Source organism: Triturus cristatus, chromosome 9, assembly GCF_964204655.1.
Source record: "Triturus cristatus chromosome 9, aTriCri1.1, whole genome shotgun sequence".
In the NCBI taxonomy this organism is placed as follows: domain Eukaryota; kingdom Metazoa; phylum Chordata; class Amphibia; order Caudata; family Salamandridae; genus Triturus; species Triturus cristatus.
In genome coordinates, this window is record NC_140592.1 from 773,365,324 (window position 1) to 773,393,263 (window position 27,940).

The 27,940-nt window shown below is 41.4% G+C and overlaps 1 protein-coding gene across 1 annotated transcript in view; it reads right to left on the reverse strand.

Annotated features, from left to right (window-relative positions):
- Positions 1 to 1,562: 1,562 nt before the first annotated feature.
- AP5M1 (adaptor related protein complex 5 subunit mu 1) overlaps positions 1,563 to 27,940 on the reverse strand; it is a 119,820-nt gene continuing 93,442 nt past the window's right edge. Inside the window, exons 4-8 of the mRNA XM_085626145.1 lie at positions 24,016 to 24,155; positions 14,973 to 15,058; positions 14,761 to 14,882; positions 3,732 to 3,828; positions 1,563 to 1,786 (exon numbers count right to left, since the gene is read on the reverse strand). Coding sequence (XP_085482271.1) covers positions 1,704 to 1,786; positions 3,732 to 3,828; positions 14,761 to 14,882; positions 14,973 to 15,058; positions 24,016 to 24,155 — 528 coding nt within the window. The 3' untranslated portion in view covers positions 1,563 to 1,703. The remainder of the gene's footprint in view (positions 1,787 to 3,731; positions 3,829 to 14,760; positions 14,883 to 14,972; positions 15,059 to 24,015; positions 24,156 to 27,940) is intronic.

Sequence of the window (27,940 nt, forward strand, 5' to 3'; positions counted from 1 at the left end):
AAAATTGAGAGATTTTGTCTTTGCAGCTATAAATTCATGAGGCATTTAGTTAAAAATTAACTGGCACTAAAAAACGAACCTAACTGAATCTAAAAAACCTTTAAAGAAAGAGTTCAATTTTCACAGGCAGAGAAGGAAACCAAAGCAAATTACACGTTTCAATACTAACAGCTGAGTCACAACTCTCACTGCCCTATTTCTATTTGCATTTTTTTTAGCAGCCAGATGTACGACCATTTCATTTTGCAAGTCTCTAATTGCGATTTCTGAAACTCGCAAATTGAGATGTAATAATGTGTCTCAGATACATTTGCGAATCCCAATGGTGTTGCAATTGGCCTGTCTCATCCATATTCATGAGGCAGTGCGCAATTTGCGACCACAGGGATGGGGGCTTCTGGGGACAGCAGACCACCATGTCAGTATTTGCTTTTAAATAAGGCAAGTTTTGTTTTTAATTACAGACCATTTTCCTTGAAGGAAAACGGTATGCACATCAAAAAGAAAAATGAAGCGTTTGTTTAATTTTTTTAAGGGTAGGCAGTGGTCCGTGAGACCACTGCCAGCTCTTAAAAAATGTTTTCACTACCATTAGCAGAGGGGAAGGGGTCCCCTAAGGACCTCTTCCCGGTTGCAACTGGCTTAACCAGCAATGTTTTGCAACCGCATTCCGGTCACAAAACAATCATACATCCCCCTGCGACTCGCTATTAGGAAGGGACGCCTTTTGCACGCCCCTTCCTAATAGCGACTCGCAAACCCTATTTTGCGAGTCGGTAATAGGTAACTGACTCGCAGATTAGGGTTTGTACACAGAAAAATGCATTTTACCGGTGGGCCATTTGCAACTGGTAAAATGTGGCGAACATCTGGCTCTAAACCTCGGTGATTTATGAAGCTTAAGATTCTCCTACCCTGTTGTTCTCAAGTATATGGGCGTGGTCTATAGAGAATATCTTTCACAGTCAGGTCAAAAGTCCTCTCAATTTAAACATTAGTGAAACTTCGCAAATCAGCCTCGCAAGGCTCTTTTTCACATGCAGAAATATTAGGAAGATTCAGATCAAAGGGCGGAGCCCTCTGAATGAAGCAACATTCCGTCCATGCATAGGATTACAGCACTCTTAGAAGGTAGTGCAAGTAGCTTCAATCGCTCACCTGTGCAAAACCGATAATCAATACTGAATAGTGCAAATGAGTAAGAATCTACCATCACAGAAGACACAGGATTGCTGCTAGTTTAATCTTCAGAAAGTTGCAATTCAACTGACCATGTAAGCGCCTATGGGTATCACCAGCAAGTTGACAGAAAGCCAAGCTTCATAACAGGTAGCCCACTTATCGACACATGAGTACAAGCATATTGGACAAAAAATAATTTGCACATGAAAATGTCCCAGTTGCAGTTGTTTACGACAATCAGCAGAATTACAGTGGCTGAGTAGTAGGCGGTGGGCTGCATCTGATGTACATAAGAGAATCATTCAAAAAAAGAATTTGGGCTAATGGAGCAGAATTTCTTTGAATCTTAATTAATTAAAAAGAACACACCAGCTTGGAAATTTGAAACAATGAACATAACATTTTTATTTTTTTCAATATATTTTCACGTGTTGTCTTTCATCCAGAAAAAATGTACTTGGCAAACACTACTTTATACTTTGATTATTTTTAATTCACTTATGTTTTCAATGGCACACATTTCACAGAAACAAGGATCTGCACACTAGAGGCGCAGGAGCTTTTGAGTTCCATACGTAGTAATCCGAAGAGATCAACTCACGGGCTATAAAAAAAAGAAGAAAAGGTTTTAAATATTTAAACCCTTATGGCAAATCTTGAATTTGCACTAATCTAGTACAATGGTACAATTTAACAAATATTTCAGATCAGGACTGCTCAGGCTGTTGTGCAGATGCGTTAACATATACAATATCTCAAATCCTTTTAAGCAATCAATTTTCCTTGGGGAATAGAGTACAGTCAGGTCAGTTGTTTAAAAAAAAAAAAAACACACATGCACAGTATTAGAGGACAAAATGAACTAATTATACCTAAGGAAATCAGGAAGGAACAATATATTTGCTTAGTTAGTAAGATCAGAGAACTGCAACGATAAGCAGAACTTCACAGCAATGCATAAACATTGTGGTCTTATTTGAACTTAAATGTCATAAATGTCAGATGTGTAAATTTAAAACTAATAGTAAGGAAAAGGCAAACTCCTTGAGTAGACTCGTTTTCCTGTAAAACCAAAGGATATTCTCTATCCGTGTTGTGGAACTCTGGATTGAATAACCAAAACATTGGTTTCTCAAAGGCAAAATATTGACAAGAGATATTTTTTGAAACATAAAAGAAAAACAGAGATAGGTAGGATGAAAAAAGAGGTTATAATGAGTCTCAATCAATATAGTAAGAAAATAATTAATTAAACTCGATAATAGAGTTCTGATTTCGGAACTGTGTCTCATATACAATACAGATATATAGAGAACCATTGTTTGCATTGCATGATAAAATTTGAGACATACTCATGCAGTCTGCCTGTCCAGCCTCACATATTAAAAAATCGAAATCTAAAAAAGCACCAAGAGGAAAAGAGGCCGAGACAAAATGTCATTGTGCCTGAGCAGAGATAATGCCCAGAGGAATCTGTTGGTGCTTTAAGGTGATATATTGAATACATTTCATTGTCGATGTATGCAAGTTCGGCTGTGTCGAGCTAAATCATTTGTTCTTTTATCCCACTGGGACAAAAGGGACAGTTGGGTTTGGACTCATGACCAGACATAGATGCGCATGACTTCATGGTCATTTAACCTGTAGACAACGCATTGACAATTTACCACTGTTGCCATATCTTTTCAGACATTTACTTATCGATGAGCTCGTCATCTACTTTTGCAGAATAGGATGATGGCTTTCATCAAGAATGAGATCAGATATCTATGTATTTGTTTTTAAACAGTCGAAAACCCTGAGAAATGTGTCTAGTTTTCACCTCTAAGGAGATTTCTTTATAAAGATCGCAAGAACTGTGTGTCAAATTATGGCATGCTTTATGGAATGCAATAAGCCACTATCTTTGGATGGATAGTGCCACCAAATGGCTTCATTCAACAGGCCTATATTTGTGTTGTTACTTTGGTGTAATGAGGTGCCAATTGTGCAGACCATGTAATGTATACATTATAGGCCCCTTTTATTACCAAGGCGTTACTGAAGAGCTTGTCCATTAAGAATCTGAGAATCTACAGTCTAAATGTGTATTCCATCTAGATTTTAAGACTCCCTGTGTCCTCTTACAGTATGACTCCCTAATCAGGGATGCAGAAAGTTTGGAGGGGAGATCACTGTGGTTGCTCAGATGCACTGGGTGGATATCTATTCGGTAATATAAGGCAGCTCTGACGAAATGCCCAGAGCTTTGCCTACACATTTCTTGATTAGGAGGTATTTCGGATATCACATCGCGCCCACACACCGCCTCCTCTTCCTTGAAGAAGCTGTGCCTGGCAGAGGCAAACATGTGCTGGGTGTAAATAGTCTCTTATTTAGATTACATTTTAAACACTATAAAGCTATAGGATTTCAACATTCAACCTTTCCATAAATTAAATCAAACATACAAACATATAGACATTCAAACTGTTCACTGCCTTACCACTTGCTCAATTACAAAAGACAGAGCTAACTGTTATTCTGTATAAAATGTCTGAGAAACTTACATGTAATTATTTTTGGTTTTACTGATGAAAAAACTTGAACTGAATGTTGATCAGCATAACAGCCCGTGAGGGTGTACTCTGGGATCCTAAAATTCAGCTACAATAAAGCGAAAAATATAAATGAATCCCACTGCATAAAAACATTGTTTTTCTATATTTTTGAGAGCAATTCTTAATTCTACAATCAATCAACAAAGCTTTATTTCGATATTTGATATCATAAAAGCACATTTATACATTAAAACACGATTCATAAAAAATACATTGAGAAAAGTCATATAAAGACTTTTTGTTACAATAAATAATTTAAAACAGTGTATTAAACTTTAGCAGCTTTGTGAATAATAAAAAACATTTAATACAAATACATCATATGGCCTTCCGCCTAATCAACCATGCCCAACTTAGAAATTTAGCCACCCCGCACACTAAGGTTGTACTAACGTCAGCCTTTAGTATTCTAAGTGCAACAGAGTGGTCCCTAGTTCCAAGCTGCAGGCACACAGGTTTTAACCATTTCAGTCTAGGTTTCGAATAGGCTGGGCATACAAAAAGAAGGTGGAGAATGTTTTCAGTAACACCTTAGCAGTTTGGGCAATCCACGGGGTTTTGATGCGGGGGCTTCCACTTGCTAGTACGATCACGAAGAGGAAGAGTGCCCATCCTAAACTGAATGAAGAGGGATCTATCCCTAGGTTTCATGATAAAGTCTAGATAGGGCTCCAGGCGGGGCATAGACTTATGCTGCCGAAATGCCTCAGTCAACCTGCCTTGGTTAGGGTCCCTCTGCTCTTGGTTGTCAACCCATGCCCAAAAGGCTCTCTTAATTTCTGCCTTAGATAACAGTGCCCCAGACTCCCAAGCAGTTACAAGGCCTGTTGCCAAAAGAAGCTTCTTTATATTAGCTAGCCATCCAATTTTATAAGCTCCTTGGAGATTCATAACATCTCTTAAGCCATCAGCGTACCTAGAAAGCTCTGGAGTGCGCCATAACCGCGCCCAATATAAGAGAGGACGCAGAGTGACTAAATCTTTAATAGAGCGCCGACCCAAATCGCTCAAGAGTGGCTTGGTTGGGGTGCCCCTCGGGAGGGATACAAGCTCCCTAAAGAACTTATTTTCTGAGGAGACTAACACGTCTACACAGCCAAAGCCCCAGAGTTCTGCACCGTAAAGGGCACAGCCAACAGCTTTTGCAGCGTAGATTTCCAAAGCAGGAGCAATGGGCTTAGTAGTAAAGGCACGATGTTCCCTCCCTAGTACTCCTACTACCCGCTTGTAATTTAACGCCATTTTATCAATGTGAGGCTGCCATTTAAACTTGTCAGAAATTCTGATCCCCAAATAGTCAAACTCTTTGACGCGCTCTAATGGCATCCCGTCAAGAAACAGGGTAGATCTGGACGCTCTACTTGGGTTATAGTAAAGAAGCTTAGTTTTGGAAGTATTAATGACTAGGCCCCTCAGCTTACAAAACAAACAGAAGCGATCCAACAGCTTCTGTAGTCCTGCCGGAGTTTTCGATACTAACAACGTATCGTCCGCAAAAAGTAATACGGGGACTTTATCACCCGCCAGGACCGGGGCGTCGGCATTGACTTCAAGCAAAAAAGAAACTACACAGTTCACAAAAAGCGTGAAGAGTGTGGGAGCCAATACACATCCTTGGCGGACCCCTCTGTTCACAGGGATTTTATCAGTTTTTTGCTCCTGCGACCCCCATCTGATGCGGGCATAATTACCATCATGCATACGGACCAAGAGATTCAAAATGGGCGGAGGAATCCCCATCTCCTGCAAGACCAGCCAAAGGCGGTCACGGGGGACCAAGTCAAAGGCGGTCTTCAGGTCAATGAATGCCAAATAAAGACCGCCCCTGGCAATGGTAACCACCTTCCAATGTAAAAACGCCAACCTAAATGCCTGATCGATCGTGCTTGTACAGGCCCTAAAGCCCGCCTGGAACTGTGAGATAATATTATCATCCGCCCATGAGAGGACCCTCTCCAGGAGAACCCTGCCAACCAACTTCTGTCCAGCGTCTATAAGACTAATTGGACGGTAGTTGGCAGGGTCCCCTCTGGGACCCCTCTTATAAATAGGAATTACTTTGGCCCTCTTCCAAGAATCCGGGACCGGTGAGCCTTCCAGCAGAGCATTAATAACAAGCATTGGCATAGCCAATAGGTCTCGCCTTTGGGACCTTATACGTGTTTAGCCATGCAACAGTTGCATAACTAACTACTTATAAGTTCCCAAAAGCGAGACCTATTGGCTATGCCAAGCGGCCGTGCGGCCGCGATGATCGCGATCGCGACCAAACATCAAAGCGGCTGTGCGGCCGCGAAAGTGAAAGTAAATCGCGGTAAAACTCGGGGCGCGCGCCCGCGCACATGCACTGTAGCTCTAGGCTGGCCTGGTAGCACTTTTTGGAGCCCTCTCAATAAGTCTCGCCAGACCAGCGCATGCGCTGGGTCAGGCGAGACCTAAAAATCACAAAGTAAGCGGCCCATCCCTCAGTATTTGCTTTAAATAGGTCGCCCGGAATTCCATCTTGTCCCGGGGCCTTAGCGGGTACAATCTTATTTATAGCGGCCTCCACCTCTTTCTTCTCTATCCTATCAAATAAAACCTGAACAGGATCGGTGGCTGTTGTGTCACTTGGAGGCCCTAGGCCGCCTAATTGCTCATCCCCTGCATACAGTTTCCTGAAATGCTCAAACCACTCCCTATCCGTTATATGATTAGGAATTTGATCCAAATCACGACCATTGGATCTTCTCACTAAAGTCCAAAAAAGCTCGCTGTTCTTAGACTGGCTCGCAGTTTTTAGACTGTCCCAATGCAATTCTTCCCATTCCCTCTTTGCATCTACAATGGCCTGCCTGTATTGTAGTCTTGCCAACCGGACGTCACCCTGGTTGTTAGATTTAATAGCAAGGACCAAACTGGCTTTTTTCAGTCTACAGTTTCTATTGAACCACTTCTGTGCTGACTTAGCACTCATCGGGCGCTTTTTGCTGGGGTCTAAGAACAGGCTACCAATCAAATCTATAGTATCCGCATAAATTGTTACTGCAGCAACGGGGGCAGCCCTATCCTTACATGCTGCAGACAGCCTAAGAGTCTGATCACTAAGAATTTCTTCTAGGTTACTTAATCTTAGTTCATTCAAAATAAACTTAGGCCATTTGAGGAACCTATTACAATTAGATGGTAAGACTGTCTTAGTTAGCATTCTCAATCCATTGATAGAGGTGTGCTCCTTTCTATGCCACATTTCCAACATTGTAAGAGACAGGGGGTTATGATCACTATTTACTGATGGTATAATGACCATATCATCCACAAACTTCCATGCCCTCCTGTCAACCAGTATATAGTCGATTCGACTTTGACAGGGGACCCTGTTGTATGTAGTTGCTCCCATTACATCAGAGATCGTGCGCCCATTTACAGCTCTTAGCCCAAATTCTAGCATTAGAGTATTAAATTGGATGACAACCGGTGACCATCTCTTCACTGGCTTAAGCGACAGAGATGGGATGCCCCATCTGGCATCCTCATCATAAATTCCCGGGATGTCATCTGCTGCTAGAGGCTCAAATGAGCAATTGAAGTCGCCGGCGACCAGAATAAAAGAGTCAGAAGGACAGGAAAGGAGCATATCAGAGAGAACAGAAATGGTAGAGGATTTTGCCCCCCCTTGGGTGCCCCTAGCATATATGTTAAAGAGTTCCCAGGTATTATTACTCTTCGTAGCCTTAAGAGAAAGTCTCATTACATCTAGTGTAGGGCAAGAATGGCGGGTAATCTTAAGATTGAGCTCTACCCTAACCCATACCATAAGCCCTCCAGATGGACGACCTCGACCTACCGAAGTAGCTGGTACATAGAAACAGGAAAAACCAGGCTTATACAGCGGTTCGAGGCTCCAGGTTTCCTGAAATAAACACAGGTCATACCCATCAATAAAATCACTCCAGTCCGGTAAAGAAAGCTTATTTCGTAGGCTCGCCACATTCCACGAAACAATCTTAAAATGACTGGAAAGACCATCACAGGAGGTTAAAGCATCTGGAGAATGGTCCAAGTGTCGGCCAGCAATGTTGATAACCTTCTGTGATACACTGGCAGGAATTGGTAAATCAGGACCCAGAAACTGGAGTGGTACAAAAGGACTAGAGGTACTGCAGCCTAGGGGAACAAGGGACTAGTCGGTACTCCTACTCTATCCTGGAGTCAATCGGAAGCCTCCAAACTGCTGAAACGATTTTGAATGGGGGTACAATCTAAGGATGATAAAGGCCTATGCCAACCCCCTTGCGACAGCCCCCTCCCTTTTCGCTGTACTAATGTCCACCCATCCGCTAAAGATGTAAAGTGACCTGGAGGATAAAAGTAGGTCAATGGAAGAGAGCGAATAGTTACTCCTGAGCTAGGCTGTCTCCAGTTACAGATATGCTCAACTATTTTGGGGTCGTTAGAGTTGATCAGAATGCAATCCCCCCTTATGTTCTTGGCCAGGTGTCCTACCCATGGCACCCTCCTAACCATAAGTATTTTACACACTATGTGTAGTGGCAATGGTCTGTTTTTATTTAACCAATGGACAACCCTGTTCCTCAAAGTTATGGGAGATTCAACTTCAGTCTTACCCAATTCAGGGACCCCTGCTAGAATTACCACAAACGGACAGACTTCCGAGGGTAAATTTAGGATATTTTTCCCCCTAGGAACCTGGGCTATAGAGACCCCACCACCCTCACTAAACTGAGGTGTATTATACTGGCAAGATTTACTGACAGCAGCCGCAGCTATGCCCTTATTGGCTTCAACTAGGACCTGATGATATGTAGTCAGTACTGGGGGGTCTTTCGGGACAACTGGGACTTTTTCTCCTCTGACTTTATCCAGTGGTTGGGAAACCCTGGAATGAGCATCCTTCTTTAAGGAGTCAATGATTCCCACAAAGTCATGCTCAATCCTTATTAGGTGCTGTTCAATCTCACTTAATCTATCCTCCACTGGACGAAGGAGAAGTCTAAGTATATCACATAAATTGGTCAGCTCGGGAGCCATCCCCTCTGCCCTGTCCGCTTGGCTAGTCCCCCCGCTTGCAGCCTGATATACCGTTCTGGTGGGTGATGGGTGAACTAAAGGTGCAACTATATTTGCTGTAGCATCCATATCGGGCTGCTCCGATATAGCAGGGATTGGTCTAGGGTTTCTAGTGTGTCTCGTGGCTTTTTTTTTCTTCCCGCCATTGTTTTTCTTCCCATAATTTTTATTAGACAGCCCTTGCTTATACTTAGGAATAGCCCCTAGGTGTCTCTCCCGCAGTTGCCTGGTGTTATTCTCTATTAGTAAACTGGGGACAGGCGGCAACATATGGGGAGATGTCAGTAACGAGTCAGAAGCCGTGGACTGTTCTCCCGAGGAGAAATTAGTTATACCACAGGGTAGTAAATGTGTAATCGGGGATTCTAAAATTGGTAATACAACAGTACCACTATTTTGGCCTTGCTGGGCAGGAGACCGCACATTAGCAATGTGCCCCATTGAAGACCTCCTGGCCATCGCAAGGTCCTGGGAAACTCGACGTTCCATTATCGTAATCTCCTGATCTATAACACTATTTACCCTGGTAATGAACTGGTCCATAGTTCCTGTGAGGTTGGCATTGACCACTCTACCTCTGGCCTCTTTTGGTGGCATGACAATACCGGTAAGTCAATAAAAAGAATAGGATGCAGTACACTCACACGTCGGACCCCCAGGCAAGATAAAAGGGGGGTGACCCGTGCCGTCCTTGCAGGGTCTTGAACGGGCTTAAACGGGCACGCCCGCGCTGCGTCTGCCCCTGCGATGTTATGAGGGCTCTTGACGCCCTCTGGTGACGCCGGGACTCTGGCAAGGCCTTCTGGGGGATGTAGGATGGTGGTAATAATGCAGTTCCCCTCACGGCTCCGCAAAGGAAAGTGTGCAGCCGTTCACCTCACGGCACCTATGGCAATGGTGAGCGCGTCCCAAGCTGCGTCTGCCCCCGCAATGTTATGAGGGCTCCTGACGCCCGCCGGTGACGCCGGGACTCTAGCAAGGCCTTCTGGGGGATGTAGGATGGTGGTAATAATGCCGTTCCCCTCACGGCTCCGCAAAGGAAAGTGTGCAGCCGTTCACCTCACGGCACTCTTAAAACCGCGTACGCTCGACCCACAACCGACTGCAACAATCGCTCGCTCAGATGATCTCTACAGCTTATGTGGTCATACAAATTAAATAAGAGAGAGGAAAATGGTAATAACATTAAGTACATTGTACCATACCTATAAATATATACAGCGGTTTTAAAAAATGTCAAACCAATTTCCAAATTCTGATTGTGATGGCGGAGTGCATGAGAAGGTGATAACTGGCGAATTTCAGGTTTTCGTTCTAAATGTGAAACCATAACATCACTTTAATTGTTGTTTTTCAGTGAATTTCATATGTTTTTCACATATGAATTTTACAGTTTTTATGACTCAGTTTTTAAACAAGAAAATGAGCGGTTAGGCGCAGAACTGCTGCTCATGTGTCTAGCCGCTACAGTGTTTAGCCTAAGGGGACCGGCCAATGGCCAGACGCTGCACCCACCTGCCATTAAAACTCCTGGCTTGGGCTGCGGACAGTAGGAGTTAGATGCAAATAAGTAAAGACTATATAAAGAGGAAAGATCATCTCGATAGAGCTGTATCCGCTTAAAGTTAATTGACATTATATTGATACAGATTATGTGTTTCATCATATTAATCTAGGTTTTAAAATTGAGGCTGCAGGTCTTTTCCATCACGTGTGTCACACCAGTGTTCAGAGTCAGCATTTTGTTATGGACAGTGTTTTATATGGACCGGTACTGTCCGGTACGGAGTACCAGCACTTTTTTATTTTGAGGAGGAGAGTACCGGCACTTCTCAAGAGAAATGCAATACTTTTAATTGTAGAGTACCAGCACTTCTCAGAAACAAGTAGGTACTCTGGTACAGAGTACCTGCACTTCTATTTTTCCATTTCAACACTGGTTATGGACCATTTTGTAAAGCGCAGCAACATCTTCTACTTCAGGTGGTCCTAAGCCTCATGTGTGAGGCTAACTAATGGTATTGTAATTCCATATTAAAAGGCAAGAATGCTTGCAAGATGTACTTGTGGCATTTAAAACATATGTAGCACTACAGTGCCAGTCCCAATTTTCCCAAAACATTTTAAATTACATTTACAGGTAGTGAAAATGTTGCCTCATTGTTTGCTTAATTTGGCAGACACCCTCTCCCCTCAAAGCTCTTGTGTTTTATCTCCTACAATTTTCTTCTATGTTCGAAAAGATCATCAAATTACAGGTTATGGAGCAAAATTCCAAGCAATTTGCAGAAGTAATAGTGCACAACGTGGCCTACCCCTATCAAAACTTCATTGAGACTGATTGGCAGGCTGAGGAGACCAAGAGTTTGTGCTGACATAGTTTGTATCAATTGATCATACAAATCTGCATCAGTGGCCTTACATCTGGGGCATGCTCACATTATTCCCACATAGATCATACCGATCTTCAGTCAGTTCAAATAAGGTCTATGCAGATAATTAAACTGCACCAATTTGAATAGGGCATTGTTCGCTTTTTTTGACCGGCATGCAAGCCCTTTCTCATTTTTTATGTTATGGATTCTGGGGACTCTACCTCCAGTTTAGATGTTACTGTTATGGGTTTTGCCCTTTGCAGGTTTTCATTGCCCTTTAAAGATTAGACATGTATTGACCCCACCCCTTTACCAGATCGGTGAGTTCCACAGCTGTTTTAGTGTTCTGCAGAGCAATTAGAAGCTCTTTCATATCATTCTCGACATTTCGCAGTCCCCATCTTTCCATTGTACTATTGTCATCTCCTGACTTATTTTCGTCAATGGCTTTATGCTCCATAACTGCAAGTCAAGCACAAATAAGGGACTGCACAAGATTTTACAAATCACTCTTCTACATACTGCCCTAGCCTGTCAAATTATGTAAAGTTTGGTATTTGGCAAGCGGTCACCCACAGTAAGCAATTTTCTTAATGAAACCCATTTATGTGTCTCGCAGCAGCTTATCTCCCAGTTCTCTCTGAAGTCCATTTATCCTAATGCGTGTCTGAGTTGTGATAAATAATACACCCCTTAAGCTAGCCAAACCAGACCAAATCCCATTTTCGCCACTACCTCCAGGATATACTCCCAAGCCAATGTTTTTTCTATATCTAGCACTGTTAGTGCCAAGTGCACCTCCTTGGCTACAACAGAATGCATTATCCATTTCAGTTTTTGAGTGGTGCGTGAGTAAGTTCTGCACTGGTCAGTATGGACAATCTTTCAATGACTTGCAAGAGCTTGGCTGCCAATGCTCTACTCAGTATGCTGATATCCAAGTTAATCATGGACATAGGGTGATATGATGCAAAGTCTGATCATCTGGTTTTTGTGCCACTGTGAACACTACTTCATGCATGGACCTGGGTAGAATCATTTCCACTGTGCTTCCACAGAAGACCTCCAATCGTTTTTTCTGTCAAGATGTCCCCCAGGAATTTATGGTATAGGACTGCTAGGAAGCCATCACAACTGGCATATGGTATAGGACTGCTAGGAAGCCATCACAACTGGCATCCTCCATTTTTGCATCTCCAGTACTTCATTCACCAACTCTCCTTAGTTAGTAGTGTTTCCAGATCATCTCTCTGGTGTGCTGTGAGCCTCAGCAACTTGGTTCCCTCCAGATAAATACTTATGTTCTCCGCCCCACCCCAATCTTCCTTCTGTGACTGCATGTAAACCCAACCCAAGTGATCCTGCATAGTGTAATTTATTTCAAATAGCGTTATGGCCACTTCAGCAATACTCCTGACTTACATACTGACCACCGCAAAAGTGTTTTCCCTTTTTAAAAGCCAGACTAAAATGCTCCCTCTTTTATCACTATCCCAATGTAATATACATGAAATTGCCAAATGCATTCCATGTGCCACCCAACAGTGTCCTGGCCTTGAGTGTGTACATTTCCATATTATGTGTATTAATCACCATTCTTTCTGTGCGAGTTCCTGCATTTTTAGCATGTGTTCCAATTAGAGTCTAGTGCCATGTATCTTGAACATTCATTTTCCCTTCAGCACTACCTGAACAGTTGTCATTTTGTTGCTCTAGTGATAGCTGTCCAGTTGGTGTTGCAGTCCTGCTTAATTGTATCCATTATGTTGCCCACAATGGAGCTGTCCTGCAACACCTCTCGTTTTAACCTTGATGTAAATATAAATGCGTGGTGCCATCCATCATAGCTTGCTTTTCCGTGAGTTGAGACAAATTCCCGACGGACTGCAGGAACAATAAACAGGCTCTTATCAAGGAGGCCCACGCAACAGAAACATTCCAAGATCGACACACTAAGTCTTCACTTCAGACCGTGTCCAGACCAGATTGGGCCCCAAGATCCACTTTGAAATGGGCGCAATACTCGCCACTACTCGCCAATAATTACGCTTGCCCTGACGAAGGTCAACCATTGAACGAAACGCGTTGGCTGATGCTTTGCACAAATCTCATGGATTGTTTGAAATAAAGACTTATATTTTTGCAACAAACATACTGATTGAGCTTCTTTATTGACATAATACTTACTTGGGAGTGCACCGCTCCAGTGTTCTCAAAGTACTGTATATCTGCTTGGCAGTTGGCATCCCACAACGGCGGGTGCAGGAGCTGATCGTGCACACCGACTCTTATTACTAAGCTAATACTTGGGGAACACATCGAGGAGGTGCGGCCACTGGAGTCCGCCGTTGGTTCTCTATTTTCATCCATCTACCCATACTATCCATACGCTGTGGGGGTTCCCAGCAGGATGACATGCACTAGGGAGTGATCCATCATCCAGTGTGCTCCCTGCTGAGAGGTACAGCCTCCTCACTTAAGCCCCTTGAAGTCTACTCTCCCCTCCTATTTTTTCGTTCAGTTTTCTACCCCATTGTTGACTCTGCAGTGGTACCGTATTGTGTACATAGATCTTTTTTGGAACTCCAGAACCACCTCTCCCATTCCACATTATGTGTCCTTCATTGTTGTTGAAATTTGTTTAGTCTAAACCTCTAATAGTCTTCTCTCTACTTAGTTTACATCAATTTTTTCAGCCAGTCTCTGTAGGCTCTACACTGGCTTGTGATGGTTCTCTCATGCATCTTCTTCCTCAACACTACCTTCCTCCTTCGCCGCCCTTTTGGTCAACTAATATTCTGTTGTGTCCAGTGTGCCACTTTCTCTGAGCACTATTCTAGAGGTTTATGTTTCTAGGCTAGTGGTGCTATCTCCAGTGCCATCATCTTTCTTTTGCTTCTGTTCTCCTTGTTTGTGCTTTAGTCCAGTCGCACAACTCCAGCCATTTCGAGAGCTCATTCGGTTCCATGAATACTTGCACTTTCCCCTTGTGCATGACTTGCAGTTTTGCAAGATGCATCAACAAATATTTTTTGATTAGGACACATAGTTTTTATTTAGCCGCTTGGAATGCACTCTTTATCTTCTGAACTCTCTGCGTGCAATCTGGCAATATTAGTATTGCTCAGTGTCGTTTTTGCGTGCTGCAAGATCATGCCTCTGTTCGTATAATAAAGATGATTCATAATAATGGATCTTAGTGGTGACCCAGAAGGAGGTATTAGTGTCAACACACTGTGAGATCCATCAACAGAGAAAAAAGTTGTGAACCTTTCGGTTTTAGGATTTCTGCAATCTGTCTTGCTAGGCCACAGCCCAATACATAAATAACGTTATGATTTTTTTTAACGGTTCCTTAGTCCTTTCATAGAAAGCGAATGCATTCATAGCTAGAATTACTGTTGTAACCATATTTGCAAGAGAATACTATCACTTAATTCAGCCACATTTCACAGCTCAATTATCAGGATACATTTTGTAAAAATGCTACAAGATTGTGATAGAGTTACAAAACAATCCAAACTTTAGCTTACTTTAACATATGAGGTGTTCCCAGTACAGACAGGATCAACAGCTTGCTGCTGCGTGTTGCTCCGGGGACCAAACGTCACAGTTCCCGTCAAAGAAATTTCAAGTGATTTTGGAAACTTCTGACCTAGAAACACAGGTTTTGAAATATGATGGAAATAATCAAACAGATAAGACATCAAAATTATTGGTTACAATTAAAGAAACTGTAGCTCACCAATGACCCAAACAAGCAGACTCTTCTCTCTTGAGACATCTAACTGTCCAAAACTTATTTTATATTCGAGATTTGTGATAGGACCTCTAAAATTAAAAAAGAATTATGAGAAATTAATTTGACATGAAAGATTGCTTGACAGGATAACAGAGATGAGCATTTGTTTCTGCTTTTGGTCTCCATTTCTAATATGGCTCGAATTACTAAATACTGAGAGTCATTACTATTTCTTGAATTATTTTGACTATGTTAGCTTCAGCTGGTAATGAACACATGTGGATGGTTAAGTAGCCATAGAACATGATACGCCATTTATAGTCCTAAGGAAAACTGGTGTCTCCAGCACAAATTAGAATTTTTCAGCAGAAGCACATTAGTAAGTCTATAATGGGCACATCAACCCAAAAACTCTTTGCGGTGCCAAAGTGCCTTGGTCTTCTGGGGTGTTTGACTGAAGGTTTCGTGTTTTGGGCAGTAGTTGGCTGAGCCACGTTCGAGGAACAGTGTCTACACTGACCAGGACTGGGTCCCGCTTTCAAGCCTTGGAGTTCTACCCCCTCAGAATGTTTGGCAGTAACTGGTGGCCTACTGAGAAGGCTTCGGTGCCATATCGCGGAGCAGCAGTTGAGCTGCTGGGTATGGGAGATAGGGTGGAGAATTAATAGTAAACTAGAGCCTTGGCAACCTGATTGTGGTTCCCCTATCCCTTGAATAATAAAATTATCTCTAAGTTGGCTGCTGGCAGAATCGCAGATCAAATATAAGATCTACAAATTTGCTAGTAGAGCCGCAACAGTTTTTGAATGATGTGATATCCTTTTGTTTCCTTTTCTTTTCCATATGATGAAAAAAATGTGAAACAAAAAATATGCCAAAGCTGTTTGCATGCAGTGTCCTGTTTGCGGCTGTAATGTTTCTATGAAGTGTGGTTCTGAATTTATTCCCTCTTACTTCTACTTTTGACATCCAGAAAACATTCCTAATCGTCACTCAGGAGTTAGGTGTTCCAGAGGATACACAGGTGGTTGCTGCACTCCTAAAGAACACAAGTAGCTGAAATACTGCTAACAACACATATGCGGAGGCAGCTCCCACCGCCTGTGCCATGCCATGCCAGCTGGTGTGCATTCTCTGTAGACCCACATGGCCCACTTGGCACAGGAGCCGACGCTTGTTCCCATGGGGAAGGGAAAGTTATTATTAAAGAGCAAATTGTCTAGGGGGAGCAGCACTAGTCAGGCCTGAAGGCAGCAAGGGGTACAGCTTGCAGCACTCAGGTCTATTTTCCACTTTACAACCAAAGGAGACACAGAGGAGACCCAATGAAGGGATAATAATACAACAGGGAAAACTAAAGGAAGTGCCTCTTGTTTAATGGTCCACCACCCGGCAGAGACGCTTGGAAGTGGACATAAAGGTAAGTGGGGGCTGGAAGCAGGAACGTAGGCCAGACTCTCATGTCTTTATGGGTAGCGACTCACAACAGTGGTGAGATTGTCAGTGCTTCAGACTGGTTTGAAGTCGACCACAAAGGTCTGCTTCTTACATAGGCCATAATTCTCCATACTGGGCTTTACATTGGTCTTAAACTTAGCGTATTAAACTTACATGAAAGTAAAAAAACTGAAACACAGAACTCAATTTTTGTGCCCCACAAAAGTTTAACTGGACCAAACCTTTCTCATGCCCCCCATGGGCAATAACTGTCAGGAATGCACCTGTTCCTGTGAGGGAAAGCCAAGCTCTGGATTTAGACGATAATCAAGCAATCTCTCCTTTAGTACTTCCCAAGAGACACAAAGGCAACCTAACCTCTTGGCTGATACCAGAAAAGGGAAAGAGGTAAGGTGAAGGTGAGAGAGAACCACCACACCAGCGAGAGGCCCATTACACTTCCCTCTGTATGCCCAGAATGGATGGCATTGTAATACAAAATTCCAGGGTTGGGCTCTGACATGGAAATTTGTGTTTTTGACATCAGTGTGTGAGTCAGCCTCCAAGACCCAGTGGACTACAGGCTTCAGTCTCTCCAGGTCTTTTTTGAACCTCTGTCACCAATAGGAACTGAGTTGAACTTATGTCTCTTGCCCAGCATGTTCCTAGAAGAAATCTTGACAATAACAACGTATCAGAATATCATCTTATGGACCTCCTGGCTCACTAAACCACTAGCCTACCCTGTCCTATTACTATTCTATACTACTAGATAATGATATCATTCACCCGTCCTGAAGGTGTATTCATATTCCAACAGGGACCTCAGCTTTGCTCTTAGGACTACCTTTGTGTCCAATTGATCGCATCTGGCAAGGCCCTTCACGCAACAGGTCACTGACCATTGAGACAATCACTAACACAGGTGATATGGACTAAGAACCCAAATCAGCAGTTCATCATACACGCAACAACATAGGATTTTACTGGAATCAATCCATACATTTCATCATGAAAAGCTCTCATTAGCGCATATCAGTATATTTTGGTGCTCCTTTATTGGTGGACTGCCAACTCGCTGGCAACTATAAAATAACGAATAAAGCATCTAATCCCTAAAGAATTACAAACTTTGTGTAGGCCCTCAAAGCAGCGTTTTGAAAAAGCATGCACAGTGTGTGCCAGACTCCAACAATATTGGACCCGGCCAAGCAAACTATCCAAAAGTAGTCCCATGCCAACATAAAGGAACTTTAAACCAAGATTAACTACTGTTTGAGCAAGTAATTCAATTTGGCACCTTAACCAACTCAGCAAAGCATTTAATTTTGTGCCTTTTATTATACAAACAGGCTCCTATTTCAAAACAATTCACATACATACTTCACAATCTTTGGTAAGAGTTAATCCATGAATAATAACATCTTCAGACCAAACCAAGGGCGATTTAACAGCTAAAACGACAAAGTAAACTAGCTTCTGCAATTCAAGCTCCACAGATAGCAATCAGTCACACCAACCCACATAAAAAAGAGGTCCTTCCAATTTCCAATTTTACATCTTTCAACCTACTTCAAGAAATAAATCTTAAGAAAATGGACACTAAAGTGACTCAGTACCAGGCTAGATTATTATTAGAACTTCACACCTGGACAAAATACCAACATTTGCTACCAAGGTTCCAAGCTAGACTTCGAGCCAACTGCGTCATAATGAACAAAATTGTTAAAATGCGAGTGATCGCACACAGAATACTAAAACAAGGAGAATAACTATTTGATTGCTTCATCAGTTTCAAGAAAACCTTTGCCAGCATCAATGGAGGACTGCATTGGAATGAACTGACCAAACTGGGTATCCTAAAACCTTATTAGAAGCAATAATTGCTCTCTACTCTAAAAACTGAATCAATGGCACTGCTATATCAGCAAAGAACCCAAACAAGTTAGCACAGTAGCACCTTTGTTATTTAACTATAAGGGGCAGATATTGGGATAACTGAGCAATCTGTGAGCCTGTTCCATTAAATTAAATGGGCTCCCATTGTCTGTAATGCAATTGGCAGGCAACACTGTACTCCTAGAACACATAAGTGTACTGTTGCACAAGGGTGTAGGGAAGCACTGGCTGTACAACCATGAGCGAGGGTCAGATAGACAGATTCTTTTGGATTTTATGGCTTTTCTCAACTTTGAACTGTGACTCATAGTTAAAAGACATAAGCAAAAGCTAATAAATCCAGAAAAAACATAACAAGACTCCGTTGTGGGGTGGAGTCAAGGGGTGGCAAAGAAACTAAATATGGTAACACAGAGAAAGATAAATGACAAGTGTAAACAAAATGTAAGTGACTGGCAAATAGAGAAAGCGAGCAAAAAATAGAGGAAATTAGTATACAAAGAAGGAAGAAAAAGAAAAGGAAGTAGGCTGTGAGGAATGAAAGAAAAATGGAAAGGAAAAAAGAGAAAGGTAGAAGAAAAGGAAGGAAAGGAAAGAAACTTTCTTTTAGGGGAACACTTTCTGGGGAACTTCTTCAAATGATTGGGAATCATACGTTTCACTTACTCACTCAGTGGCAGCCCTTTAGTTTAGAGTTGGGAGGTAGGATATTTTCTTTTTTAGGGTACTCACCTGCTGTCACATCAGCAAACTAGAGATCAACCACAACAAAACTAAGGTGGTAGTTTATGCCTGCAGCCTAAATCCTAGACCAACCTGGTTACTAAATGGCAAACCCATCCACAGTGCTAAATCTTACACATGTTTGAGGATAGAGTTTCAAACAAAAGGATCACACAAGTATGTGTTTACAAACCTTGGGAAATACAACTATATTATTAAGATGTGCCTTCTAGAAACTAAAAATCTTGCTGGTCAATCAATAACACCACTTCTAAAAGTAACAGGTAGAAATCTTACCAATATTAACCTATGAATTGGAGGCAATGCCAGGCCATTTCAACATCTGGTTAACAAAGCAAGCTATACAGATTAGTCTTCTGAGTACGACAATCAACAAGCCATTAACAAATCGGATTAGATTCAAGTCAATAGACCAATCACTGGCACAAAAAGCCACCATCTTTAGATACCGATTTAATTTAAAGCACATTGACCAAAAGTCCTTCAAATGCCTTCTCAGACAAGAATATTACTCCATAAATCTTGCCAGCCAAACACCCTGGAACACAGTAATCAACTATGTGCTTCACACGTTCAATATGCAGCTTCAATGAGAAAAGAGGATTTCCTGTCAATATTTCAAGAAAACTCTAACAAAAAATATGAATTATAAAACAACAACAAATACATTTAGCCACAGATATAATGGTTTAATTCATGCATTTGTTAAGCTGTATTGTGATTTGCTCTTTAACACTTTACACCTATTCTTTCTTTTTCTCTTTCCTCTATTTTCATTAATTATCTAAATGTTCGACCTCTTAATTATTCAATTATTTATTCACGTATTTATCTTTCTTTGTATATAATTTATTAGCAAATAACAATTATTATATAGGCTTTTCCTTCTTATTTTAATATACTCATTTATCTATTTATGAAATGTTAGATATTATCATTATTGCTCTTGTAATGAACTTATACAAAATGTTAATAAAAAATTACAACACAAATCTACCACCATGTTGGTCTACCATGGGAACTAAAAATCCAACACTTTAGATTCCGGTTTGGATTATTTCATTTGGGATAAATTTTACAGCCCTGGAAGTACAACAGGCAAACCACTCATTTGTGAATATGAAAACAAGAGCTTTTCCCACATTATATGTTGCGATCCACCTTTTTAGGAGACTGTAAGAATTATTTAGTGCCAGCCGTATGCTGTCTAAAATTATGGACATTCAACGACAACATTTAGGCTTGCTTCAACTCCTCAGGCTGCCCCTTGCTAAGTGGCTTTGTAGAATTAATACGCATAATACTGAAAAGCCATCAACTAATTTATTAATTCATTTTCGCTTATGCAATATGAAATACATAGATTCAGAATGTTCCTATTCATTCTACTAATAAAGATTTCTAATTTGCTAATTGTGCCAACTCCATAGTAGGATCAAGTCGCTTCAAACCCAATATATATTTCAACATACCTAGACATCAGTAAATAGATTATGATCAGTATCATTTTGGGATTCAACAATATATTTTATCATTTGGCCAAATAGCAAAGTTAGAACAAGAAACTAAAACTACACAATGCAGTTGCTACTTTAGAAAGACTAATGTACCTATGAAAAGAGGATGCAAATTCCATTAAGAAATGACAACTACTGTAGCTCATTCAGTGACAAGTAAGTAATAATCTTTTTTGTTTAGTTAATAAAAACCATTGCAATCAGCTACATAGAACGACACATATAAGAGTACTTAATTGATAAAAACCATTACAGTCAGCTGCATGGTAGGTTACATGTAAAGAGTGCCTAAAACAACCCTTTTCATAAGTAGCTCATGCAGTGGTGGCTGGTCCATTAGGGGCGTTGGGGCAGCGCCCCACAAAAGAATCGGGCAACAGGTGAACAGGAATGTAAACAGACGAATTGACAGCTTACAATTCGTCTGTTTACATTTCCGGGCCCGTCTGTGCGCTTCATTGGTGAAAGTGCGCATGTCACGCACAGCGCACGCAGGCAGAGACGAGCAGGAGTTCAGAAGATGGTCTGCGCATGTGAGAGAGGAGCAATGCCCCTCACTCACATTCACAAACCATTAGGTTTGCTGCGTATGCCCTGTGTAGAGCAGGAGTTTGAAGATAGGCTCCTGCTCGGGCGGTGATGCGTTTTGCGCAAAGTCGCCCCATGCCCTATCAAATACCAGGACAGAGTAAACAAGGTTCAGCCGCCCGGCCCCCCAGTCTCCTAATTGGCAAAAGAAAAGAGCGGGGAGAAGTTACTTCCACCACGTTGCAGAGCAGACGTGATGCGACGCGGGACCTGAGAAGATGCCTGGTAAGTTCTTTTATTAATTAAATTAACCCCCGTACCCACTCCAGTCATGCCGGCCGCGCCTGAAATCATTGTGCCCAGCAGTGACAGACACCCCAGAAAATGCTAGCAAAAGCATTAAAGAAAGGAGTACAGCTGCGACATGCATAGCATAAATGTGTATAATTTTACAATAGTGACTTGAGTGAAAGTGTGTGTGACAGTAATCGACATGAGAGCAATGTGTGAACCAGCAAAAGGAACGGAATAAGCCTTTGACGTGCTGACAGGCCTGGCAAGACTGTGTGCACTAAAAAGCAAATATGACAGACGTGTGTCCAAAAGCGCCAAACATAATAGGAACGTGTCCAATAGCGACAGAAATATGTATAGTATGTTTAAGCATAACCGAAAGCCATGTATTAGAGAGAGGCACTGAACACATATGTGCAGTAACAGGCATAGTTGAAAAAACGTAATGGTGGCGCCTGGTATATCCGAAATGACTGTAATAGGGACAGACATGAAAAGTACATGTTCAGGTCTGACAGGCATTCAAGGAATGTTCTTAACAAGCACAACATAACTGTTTATAATAGTAGTAGCAGTGATGGCAAGAGAGAAAAGGTGACAGGCGTAACATGCACTCTTTAATAATTTCAGCCAATGTGAATATTCATTGCCAAACATTACAGAAAGGAGAGAAGCAGCGACAGACATGCAACGACAGACATGGCATAACTATGAGTGTGTTATAGTCACAGGCATGATAAATCATAGTGCAATAGTGAATGAGACTCTGCACAATCATGGGTGTTACATTAATTAGTGTACTGGTACAAATGTGTCATGAATGTGTTCTATACTGGCAAACAGGACAAGAAGGCGTGGAATAGGGACAGAAACTTATCAACCAATAAGAAGCTTTCGGGAATAGTGACAAGCAACACCGAAATGGGCCCACTGGTGACATACTTGATATGCATGTTAGTATTGTATAACTATGCGTTATTGAGGGGGTCCTAGTTGGAACATGGAACGCTGCCATCAGGGTTCCATGTTCCGGGGTGCTTGGAATGTTAGCGTTCAAAGTTGGGGCCGGTTGTTCAAGGCACGAACTAACCTGAATAAACATGAAGTAGAGACCCATCTTGTATCTGCTCTGCCCCGTATTTTCATTTGTGCCTTGAGAACTTTTCACCTTTCTATTCCTGCGCTGAGAGCTCCTGTAAGTAGAAGCGGGGAGATGCTTATCTTTTCATTTGAAACGCGGTGCGCGCTGGAGGGGGTTACATTCCTAAAGCGTGATCCAGTGGATGCTTTTCCCATATTTTCTTTACTTGCCAAATTGTTCGGGTGTATCTTAATTACAGCTTCTAAGATCCAGTCAGTCACAGAAGAAAGGTTCTTTAAGGGCAAAGCAGTCTCCGATACGGTAAAAGATTTACTGAAACACAGCCTGGGCTGCCTTGCCCTGCTCGCGGTAAGGTCTCACAAAACCAGGTCGCACCATATTAGCAGAGAGGGCGGTGACGCGAGGGGAAGGCTGGAGTTCAGAAGGTGCATAAGCCGTAAAGATGCTTTTTAATTTTTTTCTTTTCTTGTCACATTTGCTGTGCTTTAAAGAACGAGGGCCAAAAGTCAGGCTATGTCTTCTGACTAATTGCTGCTTGTTCTTTTAACATGGAGATTGGTGTTTACTTTCTCGCACTGCAAAGTGAACTGTATGACCATCTTGCTGGGGTCCTGGGAGTGTAAGAGGAAAGGATGTAGGTTGTCATTTTTTTTAAGACACAACTAAATTTACATACTTGTAAATAAACGGTACAAATATTCCAGCAGATCAGCAATTACGAAGTATATTTTTATATAATTCGGAAGTGTGATGGACACAAATATTTTAATAGCATCAAAACAAACCAAGACACCTTACTTGCTGATACATAAATGATAAATATTCACTGAAACTCGATTTCCATACATTTTCGTTTTTTGGCTAAATCTTTTTCTCAGCAAAACTATACATTTGTTCTGATGTCGTGGCTAGTTCAATAAAAGTATGCTGTCTGTAAATGTATGTGTGAGAGGGTGATCCAGAATGCACACCCAGCTACATCAGCACCCTTATCACACCCTTGCTGAATCCATTTGCTATACTTGTTCTTTGTGTAATGCTTGGATTTTCATAATCCCTATGACGTAACACTGCTGGCGGCACCCCCAGTCTGAGGACCCAGCCTGTACCCCACTTTTGCTCGCTTCGCTAGCGGCTTAAAAGTCATGCCCAACTTTTACGCCTCACTGCTTTCAAATGTCACCAGCCGCCACTGAGCTCATTTAGTGTTGCAACTAATTAACTGACAAATGCCAATAGTACAGTGCCTTTATTTAACAAGACTATTTTCCCTTTTCAAGTCAAATCAAACTTTATTTCGCATTATTAAAATACATAAAAGTACATAAAACAATTAGAATAATCAGTGAAACTAATAAAATACATGATCTTTATTCCACTTATCAAATCTGATGTGACTGCATAGTAATCACGTGATGGTAGAGTTTGCTAGCAACAGTTTTCAGCCTGATGAAAGGTTTCAGTTATGTGTAGTGTGGCAAGAGTGACCACAAAGACATGCAAACAATATATAATTTGTACTTACCTGTTACAAAATGGTATACGAGCTTCACAGTACTCAAAACCATTCTTTACACTCTCATGCAGTTTCAGTGTTACTGTTATTTTTAACTGCAGATCATCTTCCTTCACCTGGTAAAACCCCAAAATTGGCGGCACAGGCACCTAGTAATGAAAAGAAAGAAAATAATTTAGCACCAGGAATTAGGTAAATTTACAGGGGAAGGGGTATCTAATTCCATCTTCCCAACCCATGCAACTTCTCCCGAGCATTATCCGTTTCAGCCTAGTGGTGTAATAACCTATTAACTAGTTATACAGTAGTGGAGCAAGGAGCATTGAGTGACCCTAGCTTAACATGCTCTGATTCCATAAAAGTACATTGCAACAGCGCATATTGAAAATAGGTTGCACTGTCATTTTTACGGCATCAAATTCATACAAGTTAATCATTCTCCATAAACTCCATTTGTTGAGGTAAAAATCACAGAATTTAAAGACAAAATCAATTTCAAGTTCACCCTAAAATGAACGCTAGGTCAACACTTACTTTCCATCTTTGTTGTTTCAAGAAAAATCATTTTATGGCCAAAAACACCAGCCAATCTAAGATTTTAGCTTTTTGAACTTTCCCTGTATGTGTTTTTACATTTATGCTGCAACCTTGTACTTTTATTCCCATACAGATGTCCCTGTTGTGTCCATATTTTCGAGGTATTATGAACGATATAAAACTCATGGAGTGACACAGGAGTGTTTCTATATACACAGGCTAGGGAGTAATGTTTACATGCCGGTGGCCATGAATATTGTTTGGAAAAAAAAAAAAATTTTAAGACATGTATCATCATTTTCAGTGAAAATTAATGAGATACAACGAGTTGTGCGCCCTGTGATGTGCTGTTCTTTCCTCCAAATAAGGGTCAGAGTATTGAACTCCTACTGTACGATGCCTTGGACATCCAGGACAACAAGTTTTCATGTTTATTTTGTCCTTGGGACAAGTAGGCCCAACTCCCTACAGCATAAACCCTTTGGCTGCCAGTTCACAGTACTACATTATGGATCTGTGAAACAGCATGTTCTGCAGTTGGGTTTTAAAAAAAATGTTTTTTTATAGTTTTATGTAGAGCGAACAAGACTTGAAGATATCAGGTATCAGATCGCTTTACAGATGGACACAATCATTTTTGTTAGGCACAGGGAGAATAATGATTTGCCCAGAATCACAGTATATTGAGCGTTGTTGCCGAGACTCGAACCCAGCTCCCCAGTTTTGAGGTCGACCACTCTAGCCGTAAGGCTACATCCTCTCCCCAGGATTAACATTTGTATCCATATGTTCATGGTGATCAAACTTGTATTTATGGTTCACTGATACAAATCCTTTATTATTAGGGTGAGAGCTCCAAGGATATGCTGTGAGCTCGGCTTGCACTACTGAAAGTGGTTCCAGCATATAAATATGTACATATGTTGGCAAAGTTTACCATTATGAGGCTGCCAACAATGCTCCCAGAATGCTCTCTGATTAGATGCAAATATTTGTCGAAGCTTGAAAGCATGAATGATAATTATTTGCTTTCAAAATAAAATGTACATTACAAATATGGACAAAGTTTTGCTAAACTACTATGCAATCGTAGGTGCATTTCTTTAATGCATCATCTCATTTGATACATGCTAGTATTTCCCAAAAATATTAATACTGGAAAATCATTGTAAAAAATATTTTAGCAAGATTATGAGAAACATGAACATAAACACGATTTGGCACAGCCAATAGCCTGGTGTGTGCTTTTTGGTGTGGCAATGTGTGTTTTGCTTTGACATGGTTTTTCTAAATCTTTATTATTGCGGGAGCTGTCAGACCCTCACCAATATAACACAAACATTTAACAAAAGCAAAAATATTTTTTTGGTCTCAAAAACTGCACAGTGCCATAGTAGTCCCTGGCACTGAAGGAAACATCTGTATGAGCTGATGTGCCCCTTGAGAAAGAAGAACGCAGGCACTCAAAGTGCAGTTAATCAAATATGAAGTTGCATATCATTTTATTAAAAACAAAAGGGCCCTAAGTCTTAAAAGAAAGTCCCAATGTCGCAAAATTGCACCCATGGTATATGTCCTTGCATTAATGGCGATTTATGACTTTAATGAAATTACAAGAATTTACAGAAGTAGGCCTGAAAACTTTATGCCTTGGAAAAGTTTGTGAACTGCATTTTAGCATGAGCAAATATGCATGTGTATATTTGCTCGTATGAAAATCTCATGAGTTTTTTGCAAGATCACTTTTCCTACAACCACTTTTTGCCCACCCTAGGAAGAGTTTAAGTTCTGCCCTCGTCAGGAATAGATTTCCAACCTTTATCAGTGCGGGAAAACATTAGAGAAGAGATGGTAAAAACTCTTCAACATGCACGTTTGTAGGAGTGTATCAACTGAAAAGGCATTCCAACCCTAGAACTACTGCTTCCCACTACTGTCAGCCCCAGTATGTAGATTTTCGAAAAGGTGGCAAAATCGGTATAGCTAGGATCCAAACCCTGCTCTAAGTTGATTCCTGGCATAATCAGAAAGCCTGATATAAGGAGGATGCTGGCCTCATTTTTTACTTAGCTGCATGGCACCAAAGTGACAAGTGTATTTTTTTGTTTCACAGGACAAGTAGCTTTATCATCTCCATTCACTACTCCTCTTTCGCCCCTTCCTCACTCCAGCTCAGGGGTCTTCAACCTTTTTTGTCTTAAGAGTTACTTATGTTCAATTAAAATCTTCCTGAGCTACTAATGTTATTAGTGCGGTAAAAGTGACCACATCAGATAAGAGTCATTTAAGACTATCAGCAGTGATCACCTCAATGCATCAGGCAGGGTGATCAGCAGTAATGTGAAAAAAACTTTGTCAATTTGCAGTGCCTGTACCTGTGTAATACATAACAGCCACAGCGTATTGCCCCTGGAACAAAGGTAAAAATAAGTCTCCCCAATGCTGCATGAGTTCTTACTTAAACATTAGCTTTAAATATAGCATGTGGATTTGGATGTGGATAGCTCATGAGTACCCTAAAGTGTATACCGCTTCAGAAATAACATATGTTTATTGTTACCCAGCTCAAAGGGAAGCATGGTTGATTTGGAAATTCAACATCAGATTACGAGTTCTAAAAATACACACATTTTCATTTCGAATACACTCTTTTCAATTTTGGTGTACATATGTATATATATTAATTCTATCAAGCAAAAGCTTCTGATTTAGGAAGCTGGGTTGAATACCGGGGAGCTACTTACAGGTAGCTGGTCAGCTGCTACTAGTAGGTCACGAGCTACTCGGAGAAGCCTGCTCCAGCTTTTCTCCTTTTAATTTTGCTCTACCCTTGCTCTCTCTTGCTCACTCAGTTTCTCCTTTCTTGCATTATACTTCTAAAACTCTCTTTCCTGCAAGTATCTCTACCCTCGAACTGACTAATGATCTTGTTCCTCTTTCTATACCATTATCCATCCAACTCCAGCCCATTTTATTTTACTTTCCAACATGGAAGTTCAGAATGCCCTTTGAACCCTTCACCCACTCTCATTTTTATTGAATAGAAAAGTAGAGGAATGTCTTCTGCTTAAAGAGTTAGCTTGGATCAACAACCCTGGAATATCCTCACGAGAAAACTCTAGGAGAACAGGATCCTCAAGGGGACTGTGTGCATGTGTAATACTGCACCGGCTGCCTCTTCTGACATTAACATGGCGGCCGGTGAAAAACGGAAAGAAACGAAGGTCAGCGTACCAGTGTTTGCGGTACGCAAACCAGAAGTGGAGCCCAGTGTGACGGCTCCGGAGGAGGGACGAGATCCAGCACATAAGGCTACGGAGGACGAAACGCAAGAGGAAGGCGAGCCGGTTCCAGGAAGAGCAGAAGAGTTCGAGACAGAGGCCAAAAGCTACGACAC